The 18,673-nt window shown below is 42.7% G+C and overlaps 1 protein-coding gene across 2 annotated transcripts in view; it reads right to left on the bottom strand.

Moving 5' to 3' along the window:
• The window catches only part of LOC123999991 (AF4/FMR2 family member 4-like), a 36,658-nt gene that overhangs the window by 3,220 nt on the left and 14,765 nt on the right, over positions 1–18,673 (bottom strand). For both annotated transcript variants that reach the window (XM_046306058.1, XM_046306057.1), the window contains exons 2-19: positions 15,592–15,718; positions 12,571–13,317; positions 12,355–12,399; positions 12,151–12,237; positions 9,492–9,525; positions 9,306–9,372; positions 9,004–9,102; positions 8,647–8,800; positions 7,599–8,471; positions 4,394–4,479; positions 4,045–4,297; positions 3,538–3,635; positions 3,183–3,246; positions 1,634–1,770; positions 1,141–1,212; positions 920–1,013; positions 697–740; positions 297–508 (exon numbers count right to left, since the gene is read on the bottom strand). In XM_046306058.1, coding sequence (XP_046162014.1) covers positions 297–508; positions 697–740; positions 920–1,013; positions 1,141–1,212; positions 1,634–1,770; positions 3,183–3,246; positions 3,538–3,635; positions 4,045–4,297; positions 4,394–4,479; positions 7,599–8,471; positions 8,647–8,800; positions 9,004–9,102; positions 9,306–9,372; positions 9,492–9,525; positions 12,151–12,237; positions 12,355–12,399; positions 12,571–13,317; positions 15,592–15,714 — 3,289 coding nt within the window. In that variant the 5' untranslated portion in view covers positions 15,715–15,718. The remainder of the gene's footprint in view (positions 1–296; positions 509–696; positions 741–919; positions 1,014–1,140; positions 1,213–1,633; positions 1,771–3,182; positions 3,247–3,537; positions 3,636–4,044; positions 4,298–4,393; positions 4,480–7,598; positions 8,472–8,646; positions 8,801–9,003; positions 9,103–9,305; positions 9,373–9,491; positions 9,526–12,150; positions 12,238–12,354; positions 12,400–12,570; positions 13,318–15,591; positions 15,719–18,673) is intronic.

Here is an 18,673-nt window from a genome sequence, read left to right as displayed (position 1 = left end):
AGGGTAAGCAAGGTAAACACTTAACAGTAAAATAGACAGGTCACAGCCAGGGTAAGCAAGGTAAACACTTAACAGTCAGAGACCTCTTGCCTAGGAATGGCTTGCCAGCTCAACACTTAGTTTTTATCTAATAGTAGTATTCAATTATTTTATCTAACGTCTTAAAACAAGCACTAGATAGGATATTGATGCCTTGGAAGTTGGGCTAACACTGCCATATGCATGCTATATAGGAGACAACCCATCTAGTTTCTTCTTGTGCTGATGAAGCTGATAAGAGGGAGTGAGTCAGGTACCTTTCTGCTCTTTTGCCAGCTGCTCTGCTTGGTCCCACACCTCGGTGGCATAGAGGAAGTTGGAGGTGACCTGGACGTAGCTGGCAGCCATCTGGTGGATGCGTTGGGGAATGGTGACCGAGGAGCTGCCGCTGGATGTGCCTGACGAGTAGCTACCGGCACTACCTGGGGACAGCTTGGGAGAGACTGGAGAGGGCATGCCAGCCGCTTTACTGAAAGACAAAGGTAGATGCAGATGGATGGTAAGAGGATCATCATAACCGCTCAAAATTAGATTTTTCCACCATGATTCAGCATTATGTCTGGACCATTAATTGATGACTCTCACTTCCTCACAAGTGAAATACATTTAAGAAGACTGTTGGTCTCAAGACAGCATAAAACACCGAAAATGTCTTACTTTCCCATTCCAGGAGAGGGCGCTTGGGTGTTACTCAAGGAATTCTGAAAAACGCAAATTGAAATGCAGAATAAACACGAGCAATTTGATATAAACAAATAAACATAAGCAATGCAACATGAATGTCTGTCATTCTTCTGATCCATACAACAATAAATTAAGGGAATGCACACTTAAGCAAAAATATCACAACTCTGAACTTGTACCAAGGATAATAAATTACCTTCAGGTGCTCCGTGAGTGTTTTAGAGTATTTCAGTGCACTCTCCTTCCTCAGCTTGAACAGTCGCAGGTAGAGGAGGGACTGGCATCGCAGGCTGGAGTGGGAGGGAGGTAGGGATGAATGAACTTTAGCAGAGTGACTCAATGAGCAGTAGCACAATGACACTAATGTCCATACACGTTCTAAATGGAATCTATTGAGTGATGAGTCAGGACACCTACCACAAGACGGCTAACCGTTTATCTGCTGACGTAGCGTCTGGGGCCATGTAGCTCTTTAACTTCATAGTGTACCTAAGACATGCACACAGACAGAGACAGAGAGAAAGAGAGTGAGAGACTAATGACTGGTTCTCAGTAGGTCTGTCTGGCAATGCCACACAAGCACTCTTAAGAGGTTTCATAATATTATGGTATACTGTCAATTCAGTTAATCATTTGTCCATTTGTACAATTTTGGGTACATTGTGTCTTTATGAAAAGGTAATTGCTACTGTGAAGATCATTTCTACTTGATATCAAATTGTATTGGTCACATACACACATATTTAGCAGATGTTATTGCAGATGTAGCGGAATGCTTGTAAAACAAAATAATGGAAAGTTGCTTTGGAGCTAGAAGCAGAGCTGCCATATCTGTCAGCGATATCATGTTGAAAATATGTTAAAACATGTCGTAAAGAAGTTGTCGAGAAACGCAGCAATTTGTTCTTACTTGATGAGCTCCACGGTCTCGGCATACATGGGGAAGGGAGACTTAGCCTCCTGAGCACTCTTCTCCAGTGCGTTTCCGCACTCAATAAAGGACACCACAGCATCCAGGTAGTACACAGCCTTCTCAAACCGGTCCATCTGCACACAGCAGCAACACACATTAGGAAAACCGACTCTTATGCAACTGATTCCCTCTCACTAATCGAGTAGACAGTTAGTAGCAAGGGGAACGCTTCATGACCAATGCTTGTGGTGAAAGCAACGTTGTAATAAACATGGCAGACTTAAAATGTCATGAGTATTATGTAGATTTCTAATACAAATATTTGATGGTTTCCCTGGATACCTGAGAATAGGGCTAGACAGGCTCCCGTCTCCCAATAAGAACAGTGAGATACACGTAAGTATCTGATGATAATCCCCAGGTGAATTATTGATACCAAGTGTGGACAATTATAGCTCATCTAGCTGCTCCACTTTCAGTAGCCAGAGGACCCAAAAAGAGGATGCAAAAGCACGGAATAGTAAAACCATTAAACTCTTCTATTCCAGAGAGTGTGTCCAAAATAATTACTAAATTCCCTAGCTTTTCGTGAAAAACAGTTGTCATACTCTAGGCCCTCATATTCAACTCTGGATCTCAAAGCCAGTTGCACTGCTTTTTTTTCTCCTCTATTATTTCCCTCTAATCAAGGACTGACTTGGACCTGGGACACCAGTTGTGTGCAATTACCTATCAGGTAGAAGAAAAACCATCAGGCTCCGGACCTTGTAGGGTAAGCGTTGAATGCCCCTGCTATAGGGTGTCCAAACAAAAACGCATCTTTTGACCAATGGGTCAATGTCTCTATCGTAATCCGTTCAAAAGTTATTGGAGTGTTTAACCTTGTAGGATGGCCAGAATTAGGGTGAGGGAAAAAAGTGGTCAAAAATCTGGAAAATTGCATCGTGTCAGCAAAGGCTGGATTCTGGGCTACTGGCTATCTGACAGGCTCACTTTCCCGTTGAACTCGGCAGCTTCTCGAATTCGTAGGACAGAAAACATTATAGAGGTAAGATAGATATCGATTTTGAGTCATCATATTTTAGTATAAGCTTTTAATATTAATTCGACATTCCTGTTTGAAAATGTCTCACAAAAACAAGTATCTCTCTGAAATGTCAACGGACCACTGAGCGTATACCACGCTGCTTATTTTCAAAGCCTTTCACATTTAACTCAGCTCGTGTCATGCTAATATAGATTTTTGCAACAAACAGAAACAACGTTGAAGATGACAACCACAAATTGTGAAACCTTCAAAAGTTGTTACAAGAAACCCGCACCGCTATGTCAGAGCTCGGTGCTTATTATCGGATGTATTAGGTTACGTAATCCGACTTCTTGGATATAAATGCTAAGTTAGAGAAAGAACCCACTGAACAATTCAGAACGTGACTAGTCATATTTGTCTTGGTAAAATAAGGAAATTACATTTCATCAACCAAAGAGCATTTTCAGCCCTACATGCTCTTGGTTTCATATTAGAGCTAACACAACCGTTTCTTACCAGTGCATCTGCATTGTGTTTCAGTTTCTTGGCCTGTTGTAAGTAGTGATCCGCAGAGTGAACCCTGAAAAAGAACAGGTTCCCCAGTCAGTTATTGCATTTGTTTCCTGTATGCCCAAACGTAGAAAAATAACATACAAATGTTTGAGTATACTCTCTAAACAACTATGCACAAGGTTTCTTCGCCACAGCAAGTGGACGGACCCTTCCCACTGAGCTTTTAAACTGGTAATGTATGGCATCTCTGTTTTACACTGGCACATCCATTCCCCATATCCCAGGCAACCCTATCCCCTGCAGCTCTACATGCTGACCGGCAGTGGGTTATCCACAGTGGAGAGATGGCTCTTCTTACCTGTCCTCAAACAGCAGTTTTGATCTCAGGGACTTTGAGCCGTCCGAGGAGAGCCGTGGCACAGCAAGCTTGTTATCAGAGCCCTTTGAGGATTTCTCCTGCGGAGAGACAACGTTTATAATCCTATTCCTACGTGGGCTATTTTATGTGACAATGTGATGGGAATAACAAATCATGCCGTGGTGAAAGTGGTGAGCTACAAATATTACATTTGTTTCCTTCCCAAATGTATTTGCAGTCGGTGGACATTTTGTGTGACACTTGAGCCAGAATAATACTCAGTGCAGCTGGTAAAGGGCATCCACACCCACACACACACACACACACACACACACACACACACACACACACACACACACACACACACACACACACACACACACACACACACACACACACACACACACACACACACACACGTTTGGATAAAATGGTGTCAAAAGTAGAGCATGACAGTGTGCAGCCCACATAGACTGACAGGCAGACTAGACTGACACACCCACATACCTTGCCCTCCCGGCTGCTCCTGCCCTGCTTGTCCTCGCCCTTCCTGTGTTTGGAAGTGGAGCTGCTCTTGGTGCTGTGGCCTCCCTCCTTACCGCTGCTGGCTCCGCTGGACAGGGAGGTGGAAGACTGGCTGACCGTCCGCTTGCGGCTCTGGTGCTCTGCCTTGGGTGTTCTCTGCAGCCCTCCTGACCCTGATATGGAGGGAGAGGGCACCGGCTCTTCCTTCACTTTGGCCTCCATTGCCCTCTTAGACCTGGTGTGGGTTGTTTTCAATTTTAGCATTCAATGTTCATGTTGGGTTGCAGAATTTAAGCATGTGATGGTATGGTTTGAATAAAAAGTCACTCACTCTTTGCTGCTGTTCTTGTGATGAGATGAGGATTTGTCTTCAAGTCTGGACTTCTTGCTATCAGGCTTGGTGCTCTCGTCATCATTCTAAAGTGAATAACAGGGGAGGGGAAAGGATGATTTATTGTGGGTGCATTTGAAAGGCTTGTAAGGAATGGGGTCCTTGGTATTTGACTGGGTATCAACTGAACATGAAATATCACATTCTATTCTCTAGGTCATAAACATTAGGAAGATGGCCAAAACGTATTGACATTCAAGCTTAACCCATAAGACTCAAAGCCCTGTCTAAGCACGGGTGGGGGGGTGTTTTGAGAAGGATAATTTTGCCATTTGATTTGGAGTTGTAAGATCCCTTGTATAACGTATAAAAATTATATTTGGCCTTACTGCTATTAGCCCATACAAACACATTGAATAACATATTCACTACAAGTTTGGTCTGAAGTATCTATCCAATATCAGAGATTTAAAAAAATGCTGATTTCATTTTTATTACATGTATTTAAAATAACTTATTTGTGTCACTAAACAGTCTCCATATATTACTTCCATACATATTTTGACTGGTTTTTGCCTATTTTGTTAGTTAGATCGAGTTCCAAACCTCTGCCAATAAGGCTAATTTTCAGTTTTCCTCTTCCCACTCAGACCACTCCCAAACAGTCCTGGCAAAATTATTGCTTGAGAAATTGGTCTTTGTGAAGAAACAATTTTTGTTTTCAATTAAAATGGTCAAATTAAACAATCACAGTAAGGTACCTATGGGTGTATTTATACTTGGTCCCTTTCAGCTAATTTGTGAACTCATTTTTTTGTGCAGTGCGAACACTCCAAAGTAACTCAGACCCCCCAAAAGAGCCGCCGAAGCGAACGGAGACCATCTTGAGAGGTGGTCTGAGTTTGGTTCGCTTGACTGCAGTACGGTTCCCTTTTTTAGGGCAATCTGAACACAAAGCTCCGCAGGTTCCCTTGTCATTATTCCTGCACCACACACTTGACTACTGCAACACCTTTTCCCCTGCCATAAGCCCTGACATTGAGCCACAAAAGAGAAGATGATGTGCAGGTTCATGGAGAAAAAGAATGTGGCGTTTTTGGATAAAGATTAGCGATTTTCAAGGATGCACAGAAATGCAAAAATATGTTTTGTACTGGTACAATGTTCAGATTATGTGATCTATAGGCTAAGAGAGCTTCATAAACGGTTTATCTGATTTGAATACTTTGAGAAGACAAAATTTGGTGAGAATCACAACATAGGGTACAAAATCAAGATCCTTGCAATCTGGAATCCTTGGGACATCCTATCTCTGACGTTATCCTATTGAAGTTAACCATTGTAAATATTAAGGTAAGAGTTAAGGTTAGGTAAGGGTTCAGGTTAGGATTTAAGGTATGGACATCCGAAAGAGCCCGGATAGCACTAACCACAAACCTACATTCAATTAAAGCATTATTTAATCTGCATTATTGGTCTGCTATTTATTCTGTTACCAATGATTTTCAGCTGTTCGAAGCTGGTGTAGAAAACCAAAAGTAAAAGAATAAAAAAACTAAACATAAGGGGAAGCATAGAAATACCGCACATAGAAAAATATCTACTGCAACTTAGACTTGCATTCAAACGAGAATGGCAGATCTATAACTCACATTTGTATGTGAATTTGGTAGGGTCGCCCAAAAGGTTACATATTACCGCTTTAAAGGATAACAAATAAATAATTAAACCTCATTCATCATCTCCAGCATCACCCCAACGTGTGAAAATGGCACATTTTTATGTTTTGTAGTAAAAAAGATACAGGAACATAAATGTTTCCAATGACATCATCAACCAATAAATAGACCATTAGTAGGCAATTCCTACTCATAACTGGTTAAAAAAATCACATGACACACACTGAATGGAATCTTCCCTCTTTTTTTACTACAAAACATAGAAACGCGCCATTTTCATGTTGATGTTAGTTAGGGTGGTGCTGGAGATGACTATGAAGTAGAAAAATTGCAAAATGTCCCTTTTACTAAATGCAATCTACACTATATATACACACACAAAATGATGTGGACACCCCTTCAAGTTAGTTGATCTGGCTATACACCGGTTGCTAACGGGTGTATAAAATCAAGCCCACAGCTGTGCAATCTCCATAGACAAAAAGTGGCAGTAGAATGGCCTTTCTGAAGAGCTCAGTGACTTTCAACGTGGCACCGTCATAGGATGCCACCTTTCCAACAAGTCAGTTGGTCAAATTTCTGCTCTGCTAGGGCTGCCCAGGTCAACTGTAAGTGCTGTTATTGCGAAGTGAAAACACAAGCTCACAGAACGGGACCACCGAAGTGCGTAAAAATTGTCTGTCCTTGATTGCAACACTCAGTACAGAGTTCCTAACTGCCTCTGGTAGCAACGTCAGCACAAGAACTGTTAGTCTGGAGCTTCATGAAATGGGTTTCCATGGCTGAGCAGCCGAACACATGTGCAATGCCAAGCGTTGGCTGGAGTGGCGTAAAGCTCACCACCATTGGACTTTCGAGCAGAAGAAACGCGTTCTCTGGAGTGATGAATCACGCTTCACCATCTGCCAGTCTGGGTTTGGCAGATGCCAGGAGAATGGTAGCTGCCCCTATGCATATAATGACATTCTAGACAATTCTGTGCTTCCAACTTTGTCACAAAAGTTTGGGGAAGGCCCTTTCCTGTTTCAGCATGACAATGCCCCCCACCGTGCACAACATGTAAGTAGGTATATCTAGCTGTTCGATAACACATTCTGATGGACGGGCTTGTCCTGCACTTTGTAAAAACCCAGAGTGCATTGAATGAATGTTGGAAAAAGATCAGGGTTCCTTTCTAAACATAGCAATGTGAATGCAAAAATGACTTGGACCACAAAATAGGTGAAATAGTGAACTGGCAAAAGCATCGAGTCCTCTTTCAAATTCAAGAGCAGTGTGAATACAAAGAACTGAGTTATTTTGCTTCTTTTTTTTTTTACCCCAGAGTTTACTTTAAAAGTATTGGTCCTCGTTAAAGAGGACTATATGTGAAAACACCCTAATAGTTACCCAGAAATTATTTGATATTGAGATAAAAACAGCCGGATTGGAAATGTAACAGACCTTGTCATAACAATCTTTTTCACCAATGTGAATAGGAAAGTCCTAACACGGCATGAAGAGCAGTGTGCTGTGGCAGGCCATACCTTGTGTTTCCTCTTGCCCTTACCGGAGCTCTTCTCAGAGGGCTGCTTCTGGAAGTCCTTGTCTCTGTCCAGGGAGCAGTCCCTCTCTACTTTGGGCTCTAGCAGGTCTTTGTAGGGCCGTCCAGGAACGCGGGAGAGCAAGCTCAGGTCGATCTTCACCATGAGCACCTGCTGCTGCCTGATGGGAAAGCGGTCATCCGGATCGCTGAGAGGAGAGAGCAGTTCCTTCTCTTCCATAGGAGAGAACACACACACTGGAGTCCTGATGCTCTCTGTGTACTTGGGGGTCTGAGACGATGAGGGAATGCTGTCGTTCTCCTCCGATTCTGAGGAGGAAGAGTCCGTGTCCACAAACTCCCGGGACTTCTGGGAAGTCTTGGTGGGCGCCTTGCTCTTTCGCTTGTCCACAGCCGGTCTGGGTGAGGACTTGGGCTCCTTCTTGATGTTTGGTTTGCGGGAGCCCTTGGTGGCGGCCTTCGGCCGATGGGGAGGGATCTCAGGAGCGGGTTCACTCTCAACCCTCAGCCCCCCCTTTGGCTCCTCCACCACCGGGGGCTTCTCAGACTTTTTCGGCTGTTTTTTACCCACTGTTCTGCGCTGACCCGGGCCACCCTCACTCTGAGCGGGAGATTTCTGCCGGCCACGGCCGCTCTCTGAGCCCTTCTGTGCTGCCCTCAGGTCCCTGCTAGGTGTAGGCGCCCCTGAGTCTTTAGACCCGCCCTGCCCACTGTAGCCACGGCCTGAGCTCTGGTCCCGCCCCTCCTTCTTGTACTTGGTGGGTACATTACTGTCCACTGGGGAGGCCGGGGAGAACTGCTTGGCTTTCTTAAACCAGTTGTCCAACTGCCATTTATTGGCTGTGGCTGGTTCAGGCTGTGGGGAGAAGTGTAGAAATTTGGACTGGGATCTACTACATCATATTCTGCATGCCTTATCAGGTCAGGTGCCAGAAGGTAAACATTACTGACAAGTGACAACCCTTGGTTATAATACAATAATGTAATAACTGGTCCAGAAGATGGTAGGTGAAAAGGAAAACTAGGCCTACCTCTGGTGATGCCGGGCGAGGGGGCTCATTGGCCTCGCTATCCGTGGAGCTGCTCTCGCTCTCGCTGTCCGACCCTGAACTGCTCTCTGAGCCACTGTGACTGCTGGAGTCGTCCCGCGAGTGCACCGCTCCCTCGCTGTTATTACTGTTGTTACTGTGGGAGAGAGACAGGTAAACGCAGTAAGTTAGTGGACAGTAGGCCAGGGCCGTTCATGTGGAGGCATCCTCAGTGAGTAGTTACACGTGGAAATAGCAAGCTATTCTTATAGGATTTATTTCCAGTTCTGAGGGGGGTGAATCGTATCAAGAACTTGAGCTCCAATGAGTCGCAGTCTGAGAGACGAATAAGGCCACTACCTTGCTGATGCGTTTCTGGAGGCGTTTTTGGCCGAGTCCTGTTCTCCATCACTGTCCTCATCACTGCTGAGCTTCAGGTCATCTTCCAGCAAAACATTACTGGAACATTACAAGGCCGTGGAAGTTACACATTAACAACACATATTGCTTCATTACCACACAAACAACTACAGGGAGAACTAAGCAATATGGCTCCTATCCTGTGTCCCTCAATGTTTGTGGATCCTCTGTCAACTGTGTCACGATCATTAAGCAGCTAGCCATAATGTTCTTAGAGATTTACAGGGTGAAGGGACACTCACTTGGCCTGATCTCCATCGCATGGCGCTGCCTTGGACTGGTGACTGCTCGATGTTTTGGTTGGTCTCTCTGGAGGTGAGGAAGGGTGAGAAGAGAACTCATTACCATTATGACAATGGTGAAATCAACCTGCATCCAGAGGTTCAAAATGTGTGAGACTTGAATGTAAAGTGCTGGGAAATACTTACTGTGTGCACCAGGAAAACTTGCGTGCTGGGTGTCCTAAAAAGATAATCAAGATATTTGTTGATACAGAGACATTACATGCCTTTATAAGTTCAACCACACTCATTACTACAAAAAACAGCTACTTTTTGATTATGATAGTGTTTAACTATATGGCATTTTCTTTATTCCAATATTTCACTGAAAATACATATTGCTTTGTTGTGCTTTTCACACTCTCTCTCTCATGTCATCTACGACATGTTTTGACTAGTCATTGGTACAATAAGATACATTTTTTTTAATGGATGTCTGAATAGCATTTGTTAGGCCTACATAAACAGTACCAGTCAAACGTTTGGACACACCTACTTATTCCAGGGATTGTTTTATTTTTTAAAATATTTTATACATTGTAGAATAATAGTGAAGACATCAAAACTATGAAATAGTTAGATTTGCACACTCTTGGCACACTCTTGGCATTCTCTCAACCAGCGTAATGAGAAATGCTTTCTCAACAGTCTTCAACCTCTTGGATTTAGGGGGCGCTATTTTAATTTTTGGATGAAAAACGTTCCCGGTTTAAACAAGATATTTTGTCACGAAAAGATGCTCGACTATGCATATAATTGACAGCTTTGGAAAGAAGACACTCTGACATTTCCAAAACTGCAAAGATATTGTCTGTGAGTGCCACAGAACTGATGTTACAGGCGAAACCCAGATAGAAATCCAACCAGGAAGTGCTGCATTTTTTAAAACCGCCTCATGCCAATGACTCCTTATATGGCTGTGAATGAGCTACGAATGAGCTTACGTTTTCCAAGTATTCCCCAAGGTGTCTACAGCATTGTGACGCCTTTTTAGGCATTTCCATTGAAAAATGGCTGTCAGGGACCATATATAGCATGTGGTCACATGGTGTCTCCCGCAGAAAACCTTGCGCAAAATACTGAGGTAGCCATTTTTCCAATCGCTTCTTATGAGAAACCAATTGCCTCGACGGATATATTGACAGATATACATGTTAAAAACACCTTGAGGATGGATCCTAAACAACGGTTGCCGTTTCTGTCGATATTATGGAGCAAATTTTGAAAAAAGTTTGCCGTTATAGTTGTAGCATTTTCCGGTCGATTTCTCAGTGCTGTTGATGAAGAAATGATGAAGAAACGGGAGCTATTTCGCCTACAAAAATAATCTTTTTGGAAAAAAGGAACATTTGCTATCTAACTGGGAGTCTCCTGAGTGAAAGCAGCTGAAGTTCTTCAAAGGTAAATTATTTAATTTGGTTGCTTTTCTTATTTCCTTGAAAATGTTGCCTGCTGCCAGCAGAGCCTAGCATAGCATTATGCCATGATAAACTTACACAACTGGTGGCTGTAACGCATATTTTGAAAATCTGAGATGACAGTGTTGTTAACAAAAGGCTAAGCTTGTGTTTGAATATATTTATTTAATTTGCGATTTTCATGAATAGGAAAAGTTTCTAGGGGTATTTATGTCCGTTGCATTATGCTAATGCATTTGAGGCTATGATTACGCTCCCGGATACGGATTTGCTCATCGCAAGAGGTTAAGGAGTTCCCACATATGCTGAGCACTTGCTGGCTGCTTTTCCTTCACTCTGCGGTCTAACTCATCCTAAACCATCTCAATCGGGTTGAATTTAGGTGATTGTGGAGGCCAGGTCATCTGATGCAGCACTCCATCGCTCTCCTTGGTTAAATAGCCCTTAGCCAGCCTGGAGGTATGTTTTGGGTCATTGTCCTGTTTGAAAAACAAATGATAGTTCCACTAAGCACAAACCAGATGGGGTGGCGTATTGCTGTAGAATGCTGTGGCAGCCATGCTGGTTAAGTGTGCCTTCAATTATAAATAAGTCATAGACAGTGTCACCAGCAAAGCACCCCCACACCTCCTCCTTCATGCTTCAAGGTGGGAACCACACATGCAGAGATCATCCATTCACCTACTCTGGGTCTCACAAAGACACGGTGGTTGGAACCAAAAAAAATCACAAATTTGGTCCCATCAGACCAAAGGACGGATTTCCACTGGTCTAATGTCCATTGCTCATGCGTCTTGGCCCAAGCAAGTCTCTTCTTATTATTGGTGTCCTTTAGTAGTGGTTTCTTTGCAGCAATTCGACCATGAAGGCCTGATTCACACAGTCTCCTCTGAACAGTTGATGTTGAGATGCCAGATTGACTGACCTTCCTGTCTTAAATAATGATGGACTGTTGTTTCTCTTTGCTTATTTGAGCTGTTCTTGCCATAATATGGACTTGGTCACAACACAACTGATTGGCTCATCAAGGCAAAGGTTGACTAAAGAATAAATATGTTTTGATTTGTTTAACACTTTGGTTAATACAGGATTCCATGTGTGTTATTTCATAGTTATGTCTTCACTATTATTCTACAACGTAGAAGATAATATGAATAAAGAAAAACCCTGGAATGAGTAGGTGTCCAAACTTTTGACTGGTACTGTTTATGTAGGCCTAACAAATGCTATTCAGACATCCATTCAAAAAAAATGTGCATCTTAATGTACCAATGACTCGTCTAAAAAGATTGTGGCAGCTGAATAGATGACTTTCTAAGAGATAGTAAAATATGACAATTTCTATGCTCAGCCTCTGTACGTCTCTAAGGCATGCACTGCTGTCTGACCTTGGAGGGGAATGGAAACTTTGAAGGCTCTGTTTTGCAGGGGGTGTGAATGGCGGTCAACGGAGGGGGCCAGGACTGAGTCATTTCCTGGAGGGAAAAATGGAAAAAGTGAAGTTGAGTAAGACCTCAATGACGGGAAGAAAAAAAAACATTTCTTACTCAGATTACAGTACATGAGATCCTCTGAAAAAAAAGTATTCTTACCTTTAAAATCTCATCAACACAATTCGCATCCCCAGTCATGGGACCCTACAAACATCAAAGATTGTACCATTGTTAGAAGAAGAAGAAAAAGGCTCATAAATAACAAACGTTAGTCACTAACAAGATGAAATATGACACACTAAGTCACTAAGTTTTATTCTATAGAATCTCTAAAATTTAGATTCCATTGAACTCATTCTAGTTCTGTGGTTTTACCTCAACAGGCTGCGAGGGGATCTTGAGCTTGGAGAGCGACGCCTTGCCGTTGGACTTCATCTCCCCCATGGTGCTGCTGTGGGACTGGCCACTGTACATCGCTGATGAGGTCTTGGGCTCCACCGTCTCCTGGCCATCCATGGGGCGCACGTAGGCTGTAGGCTTCTGTAGCATGGAGCTGGGCTTGGACATGAGCGAAGGGGGGAAGGCCTGGCTGGAATGCGGGCCGCTGGTGAAAGATGTGTGCACACGCGACGGGGAGTCCCAGTTGGCCTCGCGCTCACGTGGGGACTTGGAGCGGTAGCGCTCCTTGCCGTGGTGCTCAGCACCCAGTGACCGGGAGTGACTGGAGCTCAGGGAACCCTTGGCTGGGCTAGACGTGTGGGACTTGGAGTGTTCTGAGCCATGCTTGCTGGACTTCTTGTGTTCCCGCTCGTGTCTTTGGCTACTGCTGCTGCCACCGCTACTCCTGCTACCGCTGTGGCTGCCCTGGAGGCTGGATCTCTTAGAGGACTGGGAGGACGAGGTGCTGGCCGCTGGGCCTACTGGAGTCCATTTACTGTTCTGGCCACTGCCACCGCCACGCTGGTCCCCAAACAGAGACTGGCCAGACTTCTCCTCGGAGGACGACGAGCCTGAGGGTTTGCCACCGAGTTTTGGAATTGTGTCTCCGATAGGTTCCTTCATCTCGTCGTAGTTTCCAAGCATACTCTGGATACGACTGGACAGTTTATCTTCTTTGCTGGACTGCACATACAAAGAGAGAGTGAGAAAGAAAGAAAGAGGGTCAGCTTCAGGACAGCAGTTAAGCACTTGAATTAATTGCTTTTAGTCTAATACATTAATTAAATATGCTACCCAAACTTTGGATTTATTCTGGTGAAAACTTCTGAAAAAAACATCTTATAACATTAAAGAAACATTGACAATGTATTTTTGTTAGGGAAATTATACTATTAGCCCTCTGATATGAAGCTTAAAGTTTAAGCAATATTGAGGAGAGGGCGGCCCTCTCAACTAATAACACAAGAGAGACGATTGGCTTATTCAAACTCCCCTCCTGACCAGTGAGGCCATCTGCATGAGGTGATAAGGGCCTTCCATGGCTCCATTAAAGAAGTTAAATCAATCACTCGGAGGGGCTCCTGCTACAGACGACAAGAGGTAAACCACAGTGTGTGTAGCCTATCCAATTTCACATGGGGGCCCCCAAACCGATTCTTTCTGACAGATACCCGTGTGGGGTGGGGAACCATCTGTTATCTGTAGCAGGAAATGTAGAATATGTGCTACACAAAGCTTTGCTGGTCTGGATAGAAAGCAGAGAATATCCATCAGAGCCCATTCACTCTAGTAATTGGGTTTGCCTTGCAATATGTTGTGTTGTGTATGTGTACAATGCATAAGTGTGCCGCCATGCAAGGCCTACACTTTGATAGAAGGGCTCTCGGTAGCAAACAGAGCAAAAGAAGTAACACCTAACCCCCATCTTTCATAATTCATGCACCAGTTTTAAACTACATTTACAATGTTATCAGGAGAGAACTTCAAAATGATATAATACACACGAAAGTGGAGAGCAACATTTAAAAAAATGGAAAAGCTATAGGCCCTGACAAAAATACGTTTGAAGTGCATATTGGAGTCATTATACTACAAAAGCCATTTAAGATCAGCATTTTTCTGCCTGGGGAAAGATGAACTGCATCTGTGCAACCCGTGTACAAATGTTACCACGCTGCTATAAATTGTAAAAGTTCAGTGGCAGATTTGTTTAGTGGCTCTTTTAAATAAACAGACGTGGAATTTACAGGAAGAAATAGTAAACAAATGTTACTGGACTATGAATACTATTTATTGGTCAGGGCTGATGTTACATAACTCGCTGGAAACTAATCACAAAGAGGCATTCTACTGCCTACATGAGAAGATTGAGTTTTAGTTATCCAGTTGATGTTTCACATTTCTACATTACATGACCCATTTTGTAACTGCATGAGTAAACAAGCGGTGGCTTCTCTAAAAACACAAAGTGGACTCAGGGCTCTGAGAGCTGTGGAACACAACATGGCTGCCATGGCTGGTGGTGGGAGGGCAACTTCCCTGGGTCCTATTCTTCATCAAAGCCCCCTGATTACCTTTCACTCTGCGGGGGCAAGAGACAGCTTGGCTTTCCATGTCGAACTCACCTCTCACCCCTTTTCATTCGCTACATGTCTGGACACGTTCAAAATCATCTGTTGATTGGTCCTCTAACTAAGAGAGGAGCCACTTACCTCTGCTTATATCTGGTTAGTGGCAAAGATTAGACTGAGCCAAGGTCTGAAATCCTTATAATCGAGTTGGTGGGATGGGAGATCTGGCTCTGGCCCACATCAATGCTCATAGAAAATGTGCATCCCTAAACCAACTGCTTTCTGTTGTTTAGTTGACTACAGAGGCCTGGTAAGCATCAACATCAATAAGGGTTAGGTCTACTACTCAACCACTATCTATGATAGGGGACAGTGCCATACAAGCATCCTAAAGTTATCAAGACTGCATATGAATGCAGGTCCCCTTTAGCTGTGGGCTGTTTACACAATGATATAGCAATTTGATGGGACAAAAGGACTAGCTGTTATGCACTTACCTCAGGCTCATTGTGAGAAGGACTAAGAAAGGACCAGATTAGATAAAGGGACAGAGGAGACTGATTTGCAGCGTGGACAGGGTGGGCATGAAACCTCAGCTTGCAAGGCCCGGGCCCTAAATTCCTCCTGAGCAGCCAGCAACAGACTTGAGCCCACATTAACTGCAGCTAATGCAATTCCTCTAAACAGTGCACTTACCTCCAACTCTCCCTGCCACTGTTCAGATATAAAAACACGTAAGCAGTTCTCTGGGTTTAAAAATAGTTATCAATGAATCCTGCAAATCAATCATAGCATAATGGGAATACTTATAGGAGAAGCAAGTATAAACTCTAAGATGTAACTAAATGACAGAAGCAAAACAAAATGAATAACAAAATAAACTTACAACTTTATAAGGTTCAGGAAAGAGAGGGGAGTGAGCTGGAAAGGCCTCTCCTCCCTGCTGGATTTCTTGATTTCGCCTTTCTCTTTCTTTCATACGAAGCACATTCCGGTCTTCACGGTTCATGTTGCTAACAACAGAGACACAGTCACTAAGCGTGGAGAAGAGAAAATAGCAGCTTCCAAATACTTCGGTCTACATTAAAAAACACCAAGTGATACTGCAGAGTACACAAAAAAAAAAAGATAGGGGGCAACTTAGGGGGAGGGCATTTTTCAATGGCTTAAAAGGGGAGGGACAAGAACATCTACACACCCCTGCAAGTCTAAAGCGTTATAATGAATGGGTGATCAAAAGCTACTGATTGTAGGCCTATGTGTTGGAAACACTGTGGGACAGAGATAGCACAGTTAAGTCAATGTAATAAATGAAATTAGCATATGAACAGCTAGGCTATCTAGTAATAGGAAGGCATATTCACTGCCTTCTAACGACCCACTTTTCTACAGTACATATCCCACCCTCAAAATTATCAATCCAATAACAAGACCACAAATCGTAATTTCATGTTTTTGTTTCTCCATCTCATGAATACAGTGTGTCATTTATTGTAATATAGTCGCTAATATTTCTGATGGCATGTGATAAGCTTTTAGGCGCCCCGGAGGCAATCTGCCAACAGGACCATCAACATAATTTCTACTAACAGCTTCTAAATAATCACTGCAAGTAGAGCTGGGCGACATAGAATGAATTATATTAATTTGAATGTACGTTTTTGCAAGATATACCAAATGCTTGTATAGCAAGAATCATGTAACAAAATGTTTTCTCGTTTTTATGAGCGCTCATGTCTGCTTGTTTTCGTGTTGTCTTTTTGGTCTTGTCTCCTTTGATGCTCCTATGCTGGGTGCGCCTTCCCATTTACACCAGAGATCTGTATATAATGATGAGATGCTCATGTATCAGCTCTAACAAATGGTAGTTATTGTCCCAAAGGAGGGAAGGCAGGCGACAAGCTTAGGTCAAAAATAAGTCCATTGAAACACATCAAAACCTCTCACATCGCATCTTCCTCTTGGTTTACACACACACCCTCCCTGTTCCACTCACACAAAGATGAGAGATCACTTCTTCCCTGACAAGCAGTTCCAACTGACTTTTAGCATTTGAGTTTTGGTCCAACAGAATCGGTCATATGGACACCGAAACACATTGAGACATTTTATTGTAAAAGAGAAGTTACTTTTTATAACATTACCCTTTTAATGTCTCAACTGCTCAAATTGCCTGCAGAGCAGACACTCCTAAAACAGGATTATCAACAAACATTGATTTTTGGAAAATGTATGCTCAGTTTGTCACGCGCGACATTGTGGTCCCAGGTACCGCTAGAAGCATTTTAGCCAAAGACTTATACTAGCTGTCTAGTATGTTTTCAAAATGTGCACTAAGCAGAAGACACAATTATATAAGGATTTGGCTACTTGTTCTCATTCTGAGAAATAAGGTAGGCCATTTGATTTCAACATCAGAACAAAGTGGACACACTGTTTAAACTAGAGGTCGACCGATTATGATTTTTCAACGCCGATACCGATTATTGGAGGACCAAAAGAGCCGATGCCGATTAAATCTGCCAATTGTTTTTATTTATTTGTAATAACGACAATTACAACAATACTGAGTGAACACTTATTTTGACTTAATATAATACATCAATAAAATCAATTTAGCCTCAAGTAAATAATGAAACATGTTCAATTTACTTTAAATAATTCCAAAAAAGTGTTGGAGAAGAAAGTAAAAGTGCAATATGTGCTATGTAAGAAAGCTAACGTTTAAGTTCCTTGCTCAGAACATGAGAACATATCAAAGCTGGTGGTTCCTTTTAACATGAGTCTTCAATATTCCCAGTTTTAAGTTGTAGTTATTATAGGAATTATAGGACTATTTCCCTCTATACCATTTGTATTTCATTAAACTTTGACTATTGGATGTTCTTATAGGCACTTTAGTATTGCAAGTGTAACAGTAAAGCTTCCATTCCTCTCCTCGCTCCTCCCTGGGCTTGAACCAGCAACACAATGACAACTGCCACCATCGAAGCAGCGTTACCCATGCAGAGCAAGGGGAACAACTACTAGAAGGCTCAGAGCGAGTGACGTTTGAAACACTATTAACGCGCGTTAACTAGCTAGCCATTTCACTTCGGTTACACCAGCTTCATCTCGGGAGTTGATAGGCTTGAAGTCATAAACAGCGCAATGCTTGACGCACAACGAAGAGCTGCTGGCAAAACGCAAAGAAAGTGCTGTTTGAATGAATGTGTACGCGCCTGCCTACCACCGCTCAGTCAGATACTTAGATACCTGTATGCTCAGTCAGATTATATGCAACACATGACACGCTAGGTAAATAAAAAGGTATAATAAAAAATATATATGTAAAAAAAAAATATATATATATATATTTTTTTTTTTATCGCCAAATTGGCACCCAAAAATACCGATTTCAGATTGGTATGAAAACTTTCAAATCGGCCCTAATTAAATGGGCCATTCCGATTAATCGGTTGACTGTTCTGCCTTGTCAGCTAGCAAATAGATCCAAGTTGGCTAAACTTGAAATATAAAGATTCCTATAAAGATTAGATGGCTACTCACTAGCATATGTGCTTGTGCTTGAGAGATTGTTTATGAGACCCGTGTTCATTTTCTATAATGCCTGCTATGTGAATGTGCATTAAGCATGGTTCTGGTTAAATTTATTAAGAAAAATGCATTTTTATAGAAAAACTTGGAAAGCGAGAACAGTGATTACAAAAAAAAGCAGGTTAAACTATTTTGATAAATAATTTTTAGTAGTAGCCACCCTTTACACACTCTTGGCATCCTCTCAGCCAGTTTCATGAGAAATGCTTTTCCAACAGTCTTGAAAGAGTTCCCACACATGCTGAGCACTTGCTGGCTGCTTTTCCTTCATTCTAAGGTCTAACTCATCCTAAATCATCTCAATTGGGTTGAGGTCAGGTGATTGTGGAGGCCAGGTCATCTGATGCAGCACTCCGTCACTCTCCTTGGTT

Source organism: Oncorhynchus gorbuscha, linkage group LG16 (assembly GCF_021184085.1).
Source record: "Oncorhynchus gorbuscha isolate QuinsamMale2020 ecotype Even-year linkage group LG16, OgorEven_v1.0, whole genome shotgun sequence".
Taxonomy (NCBI): Eukaryota; Metazoa; Chordata; class Actinopteri; order Salmoniformes; family Salmonidae; genus Oncorhynchus; species Oncorhynchus gorbuscha.
This window is presented reverse-complemented; position numbering and strand designations above follow the sequence as displayed.